Source organism: Zea mays, chromosome 9, assembly GCF_902167145.1.
Source record: "Zea mays cultivar B73 chromosome 9, Zm-B73-REFERENCE-NAM-5.0, whole genome shotgun sequence".
Taxonomy (NCBI): Eukaryota; Viridiplantae; Streptophyta; class Magnoliopsida; order Poales; family Poaceae; genus Zea; species Zea mays.
In genome coordinates, this window is record NC_050104.1 from 36987193 (window position 1) to 36994555 (window position 7363).

At 45.0% G+C, this 7363-nt stretch overlaps 1 protein-coding gene across 1 annotated transcript; it reads right to left on the reverse strand.

The window, feature by feature from the left end:
* Positions 1 to 3663: 3663 nt before the first annotated feature.
* LOC109942412 (protein trichome birefringence-like 19) lies at positions 3664 to 4864 on the reverse strand. The gene has a single exon (XM_020544382.3). It carries the CDS (start codon positions 4859 to 4861, stop codon positions 3758 to 3760), a length of 1104 nt encoding a protein of 367 aa, XP_020399971.2. The 5' UTR covers positions 4862 to 4864; the 3' UTR covers positions 3664 to 3757.
* Positions 4865 to 7363: the final 2499 nt, after the last annotated feature.

Below are 7363 nucleotides of genomic sequence, written 5' to 3' on the forward strand. Positions count from 1 at the left end.
AATAAAAGGTATCTCCTTTCTTTTGTACTAAACAAAGGTATAATAGAACTTTCTAGTGAACTACACTGAATAAGGGAGCTAACAAAAATGGAGGTGTTCCCTTGTTCTTATTTTAAACTACCTTTTATATTTTCTTTAACTTTAAGCTAAAAATGATTTAAATGGCAAACTCTATTTTAATTGGGTGTACAGAGGGGTTTATTATTTTTAAACAGGTTAGAAAGTGATTAAGTACTTCTCTGAATTTTCTTAATCCCAGTCTAATAGTATAGCTATTTTTTCCTTATTTTATTTAGCTTTTGACCAGTTAATCATTTAAATCTAAACTTTGAAGTTTTCTGCAAAACTTAGGGGTTTTATATTTTTCCTAAGTAGTTTACATTATTTAGGATCTGACAAAATTGGTTTGACTTGATTTGGGTAAACAAAGCTGAAGTTATGAATTTTTCAAGTCCTTCTTGTATTTAAATCAGAAATATTAAAAAGGTTTTCTGGAAATCCACTTTGCATCGAAGACCCTGGGTTCTTTCTAAACTAATCCCTTCAGTTATACCCTTGTGCCACTATTCCCTTGAGTCACTGACAGTGCACAAAACCCCCTGGCTTTTACTTCTTCTCCCCCGAGGTCCTTCCCCTTATTTAAATAGTACCCGCGGAAGTAAAAAGGGCGGCGCGGCTTACCGGCGGCGAGGGAGGTCCGACGAGGGGCGGGGTTGGCTCCAGAAGGTTCTGGCGGTCACAGCGAGGTACGGCTCGACGGCGGTGGTGGCCGGAATGAGCCGGTCCACGTACGCAGGCGGGTGAACTCGTCGGCGGCGAGTGCTCCGGCCTAACCACGGCGGCATAGGTCAATCCAAGAGCACGGGGAGCTTCACGGGGTGTTGATGAGTCGACACGTGCAAGGAATTGAAGAACAACTCACCGTGGAGCTCGGTCTACGTTCACTGGCGGTCGGGTGAAGTCCGGCGACCGTGGACTGGCTTCTCCGGCGAGGCAAAGTTCGATTCCTTGCTCGGGGAGCTTCACCGAGGCATGCAGGGTCTACTCTGAGGGTCGAACGTGGCTGGGAGAGGCTCTGCTGGCCGGTCTACGGTGGCGGGGGATCGGGTGGCCGCGGGCACGCCGTGCGCGGGGCAATGCCGGTGATCTGGTGCTCCGGTGAGGTCGAGCGCGCGCGGAGGAGTACGGTCGAAGTCCCTGGGGGCTTTATAGGCGCGGGCGCGGGCAACGGCGCCGGCTCGGCTTTGGCGCGACACGGGGCTCTTTGCTTCTGTTCTTGTTCTAGCCTCTGCTGAGCGGCCAAAACGTGCGAATCTTTCCCTAAGACCTGTGAGAGATCTCTTCCCTGCACCTAGAGCTACCTAGTTCATGTGAGTTCCAAGGGGAGATGTGGTCGGGTCAGAGATATATGGGGGTGGGAAGTTGTCTTTGTCCTAGCTGTCCAAACCGAGACAAATCTTGTGCCAAGTCATGTCAAACGACTTAGGGTTGGGTTCAACCTTTTCCAGGGTGTTCTAGAGGTATTTTGGCGCCACTTTGTCAATTGGGTCAAATGGTTTTGAAGTTTGAAAGAGGGTGAACATGTTTGATCTTTGGGAAAGGGGTGGTTTTGGACTTAGAAGAATTCTGATTTTTCTCTTATGCTCAACCCTTTGGTGAACCTTTTGGGGTTTTTCTGGAATCTTTTTGGGGTCACCTTCTTACTATCATTTGTAGGGTATTAAGTGTACTACATCTTTTATAATTGGCCCAAGTCATGATCATGTGGTTTTCATAGCCTTTTGATCATACTTACTTCTAGTGCTTCACTTGTCCAAAGGGGTTTGAATTAGGGTTTGGGCAATTCTCCCCATTATATGTGCATGACAAGCCAAGGGATGACTTCTAAGATGGGTTGCACTTACTTAGGATCTTGAGTTCAAAATTTGGTGTACTTTCCCAACTTAAGTCACATGTGATGATGGGCTTACTTATGTAGCCTTGAGTGAAAACTCTAAGTAACACCTGGTGTGTTACAAGTACCTAAGATTATGACTGTGCAGGCACTGATGGAGGGAGGACAAAGTGGCCTTTCCGAGTGCCCCTCCGTGGAACGGCAGGAGCCTCGATGGTCTCGTCATCGCCTGGACCTCCTCATGGTCCTGCACCCTAGCATCTATGGCCTCGACCTCCTCCTCATGACCCTGCACCCCGACATCTGTTGCTACAGCCTCTTCCTCATGGCACTGCACCTCCTCCTCTTCCCACGGACATGAAATAGAGATATGTAAGACATATTTATATATAAGTGAATGACAAATAAGTGCAATTACATAAACAATTACATCGCTACTCCTTTGTAGAGCGATAGGTCTACCATGCAACTCTGGCTGGGCGTGTCTTAGCAACGCCTTTTGTCTGCTCTAGCTAGAAGAACTCCCTTGGAAAAGGGAACGACCACATGCGCTAGGGAGTATCCTGCTAGCCGCATTAAGGAACCCCCTCACCGTGTGCCTGGTTTTCATACTACTCATCATGTTCAATAGAAAAACATTAAAAGTATTAACTCCATAAAATTAAATATAGTTAATAAAAGCAAATAATACATAAATAATTTAAAGTAACTAAAAGTATAGTATGCATTACACATCAAAATTCATCGGAATCACGATCAAGGAGTCTTTTTCGGTCCAAAGCTCGCCATGTGTTTTTTTTGTTCCTTGGATGTCGTTTTCGTTTCGGTGCAACACCCTCATCGACAGTTTGACTAGTGAGTTGAGTCCAACACCCTCACGACAGTAAAAGTGGTTGGCAATTTTTCTTCTTAATAAACCCCAGCGGCCTGATTGTCTTCAAATTGATAACCAGCAGTGGAAGGAGTATGTAAACGTTCCGTAGGGTTCACCTTGTGAACTACCAACCATGCTTTAAACTTTGGGTTTGGGTATGACATATAGTACAGCTGCTCGCACTGGTGTGCAAGGATAAAATTATCATGGCCTCGAAGTCGTTCCTTGTGCTTAACTTCAGTTATGCCATATTGACTTTGTCTAATCCCATTATTGTTGTCAAACCAATCACATAGGAAGAATACTAATTTTAGAGTTTTGTTCCATGCAAAATTAAACTCAAGGATATTTTGAATGATGCTATTAATAATTAGTTTCTATTCCGTGTGCATCGAGTGCCCTAGTCACAACTCCAGTATTATGTGTGGCTGCATGAGATGAGACTTCAAATTGGTCAAAATGAAAATGAAGGTCATTCACATCATATTGGCCCAAGCTTCGACAAATTACCGTCCCATAAGATAGGTATCTCAAGTCCTCGTATATGTTAAGGGTCTTTATGCACTGCAAATGATACCGAGTTAAAATGACAAATACTACCGTCAAAATTTACGTGTTATTTTCGACGGCGGCCGAGCCACGGGCGCCTAAAATGCTCACTGTTACTGTTGTGGGTTCACTAAAATGGCTCCAACCTGTTAGTTGTGTTGATCGTAGAGTCAAATAAAGAGAAAGATACATCACCCATGAAGTAGAGGTATGTTATCGTTTATGACCAACTCAAATATAATAATCACTATATCTCCCTATGACAACCGTTATTTGATCAATACCTTAATTTGTTCTAAAATTTCTGAATTTGTTATATTTGGATACTGACAGATAGAAAAGTGTGTCAGGCGCAGTTTTAATTTGGTTGATTGTATGACGTGTGAACAAAACAATGATAAAAGAATAATGGCAATGCGTTGAATTGGGCATGTTTCTACTTAATGCAACAACATGTGGAGCAGCATGTCATTGCAGGCGTCCATGGTGCCGGGAAGGCACCAGTGCAAACAGTCGCGCGATACGTTGAACCGGTCAGGCTGCCACAGACGATACTTGCTCGGGTGCGCGTCCGGCCGCAGCGCCATTGCCTCCGTCGCGTCGAGCAGTAGCATCCTGGCCCCATTGCTCACCCTCCTCGCCGCCCCGAACTCCTCCGCTTGTATCGCGTACATGTCCTTTTCCACCGCGTTCATCTCCCACTCGCCGCGCCTGAGCGGCCGCGCCCGCGCGCAGTCACCGTTCTCGTAGTGCGACGGCGAGAGCGTGCGCACGACCACCGTCCTCCTGGAGCGCTTTCCAATGCCTGGCGCGTCCACGGCTGCGCGGAGCGCGGTCCGGAACGCCATCCGCAGAGAGTACCGGAGCGTCAGGTCGGTGACGTTGGGCGCGAGGCAGCCGTTGCACCCGACGAGACGGCCGTGTACATGGAACATGGAGGGGCGGAAGAACCAGCTCCCCGCCGAGACCACCACGTAGTCGAACTCGGTGGCGTGCGCCGCCCACCCGGCGTCCGGCTCGTCGAGGTGGAGGCTCCACAGGCCCGCCCCGCTCCGCGTCGGGCCGTCTGGGTCCGTCTCGACGGCGCGCACGAGGAACGGGGACCAGAACAAAGAGACGGTGAACCCGTGGCGCTCGAAGCGGAACACGTAGCTCGCGTTGGTCCACGGCGCCGGCTGCTCGGCGCGCGCCAGAAGGCATACCAGCGAGTGCATCTGGTTTCTGGCAAGCGAGTCGCCGACGAACGCCATGGACTTGCCCCTCGTTGCGCGGAGGAACCGCGCCGCGTCGAAGCGGGGCAGCTCGCACCCCTCGGGACGCCACCGCCACCGGACGAAGCCGAGGTCCGGCCTGCCGTACCTCATGCAATCGTAGTGGCCGTGGATCACCGGGCAGGTCTCCGTGGTGTAGCGCGGCGCGCCCGGGTCCGGCACCCACTCGCCCTTGAAGATGTTGCATGACAGGTTGCCACCGCCATGGTCATCGCTTACCAACGGCGGCGGCAGCATCTCGCGGTCAGGCAGGATCACGAACGCAAGGATCATAAGGCACGTCGTCACAAGCAGGACAGCGGCGAGAATGGCACAGCGTGTGCTGTATGGAAGCTTAATCTCATGAAAGTTCTTCATTATTATGGTAAAGAAGCATCCTAGCTAGACCCAAAGTGAAACAAGTCTCACACAAAGATCAGCATGTATTTTTCAACGATGGTATAGCTGGGTGTGTGTATATATAGACTTTTTTTTGTCGGCTACCATTTCTTGAACGTTCATGAGGTACGGGGATCATCTGATGGTGATTTGGAGCAATCTGTTCATGCAACATCAGTCCGCGTTTACGCAACTCATGCGGCGTTTACGCAACATCAATACGTACTCATTTCGTTTAAAATCATAAGATATTTCAGTTTTTTATAGTTAAAACTTCTTACATTTAATCGGCTATGGAGAGAATTATGAAAAAAGTATAACATCAAATATATATATATAACTAATAAAGAATCCAAGAATGCTTATTTGGTATCATAAATATGATATATATATATATATATATATATATATTGACTCAATTTAAGATACTTTGGCTCTATAAAAAGGATAGCAGAAATAACTTATAATTTTATAATTTATAGGATCGGAGAGTAATTGGCAGGGGCGACGGGCGAACAATGGTGGATTCCACGCTTGCGGTTTTGAGACACAGCTGTGAGTAGGGCATGCTGGATGATGAAAAGAACGGTGTAAAGCAACGAGGAATAATGGAAAGTTCTCGGTGCTAAACAGGTGGGGTTTTTCCACGCCATGGGGCGCCGACTGCCTAGCGGTAGCTCTCCTTATTTGGCTCCCATTATCTTTGACCGGTCTGTGAAGATCATCAGACTTGAGTTCACCAACCGTTCCGAATGGTGTCGTGCGTAACTCTTTGTTCTAGATCTGTTGAGATTGCAGAACTTAGTAAGAACTTTAAGCATAAGTTAATTACAATTTCATATAAAGAAATATGATATATACAAGCAATGTTAACAGTATTAATAAATTTATTTGTAATATTGAAAGTTTATCACAAGAAACGAACTCGCATGCATGGATAAGGAAAAAGAGAAATAAGATAGCACTAGTATAGAGAAGCTCTATAGTGGCGATCGTAAACCTATTTACATTGACGTTTTTCGTAACCGCCAGTGCTAGGGCCAGTAAAAATTATTTTTATGGTCGGTGTAATAAAACCGCCAGTGAAAATCGATTTTCACTGGCGGTCGATGTAATAAAACCGCCAGTGCAAATCGTTTCCAGGAAACATAAAACAGATTTTAAAAATAGTAAAAAAAATTATTTCTATTAAGTCGCAAGTCGCGGCATTTTTCGCGCAAAATTCGCACGCTACGCAGTTGTTAGTATTCAAACCGTCGACCTCACCCTCGAGCGTACCCTCCACTACTACTCCGTTTATAACATACTTTGTGTCTAGTTTGTAGTTGTTTTGTCCACATATTACAACCATTTGAGTGTAAATTGCTTATTTGAGATCCTAAACGAATTCAAATAAAAAAGTTGTCAACTACAAAGTTAAATAACTTTTGAAGTTCTACAACTTTTATTTTGACACTTTTTTCATCCGAGGTAGTTTGCAAATTTTGAATTTTAAATTTGACATACTTAGATTCAATTTTTGAGAACCGAAATGAGTTCAAATAAAAAAGTTGTCAACTACAAAGTTTCATAACTTTTAGAGTACAACTTTTATTTTGGTGATTTTGTTTGAAAAACTCGAAAAATTTAGGATAAAAATGATTTCTAGTGACGGTTCCTTAAGAAAACCGCCACTAGAAATCGATTTCTACTGGCGGATCCTTAAGAAACCCGCCACTAAAAATCATGGATTTTTACATGCGGTTTTCTTAAGAAACCGCCTGTAAAAATACGGTTTTTAGTGACGGTTTTCTTAAGAAACCGCCACTAAAAATAGCACAGTCGGTTAATAATCGAATCCGTCTGTAAAAATATATCGTCTCGCATGCTTTGAGTTTTTTTCTACTAGTGTAGGGATGAAATTTTATCCTATAGCAGGTAGGGGTGGTAACGATTCAAATACTTCTTCATTAGAGCTCTTAATTAATTTTAGTTTAAAATGAACAGGAATAAAGTATAATCTTAATTCGATTCGATCCTTTAATTTTATAGTCTAAAATCTAGAGCTGATTACCACTCCTAATAGTAGGACTCCACCGGGGTACCAAAGACGTCGTTATGCAGATTAGTTGATATAATATTTTGCAGCTATTCGATGTAGTCGACCAAAGTGGATGCATTGAAAACGTTGATACGGTGTAGAACAAGAACGGCACCGGGAAGTTGAAGCAACCACAATGAGTGCTCACCAAAAATCTGAACGGCCACCTATTCCAAGCATGATCGCTAAGCAGCCTGCTTTCTCTACTTTTTGTGCGCGTAGATGCAGAGATGGGAGCACTAGAGAGCGTGTCTAGTGTTTCTTGGGTCAAAGCATCCACTAGTACATAGAGCCTCTATAGTGGCGGTTCTAGAAAC

Excerpts from the sequence above, each read along its gene's own strand:
- LOC109942412 (XM_020544382.3), bottom strand. The coding sequence starts at position 4,861 with ATGATCCTTGCGTTCGTGATCCTGCCTGACCGCGAGATGCTGCCGCCG.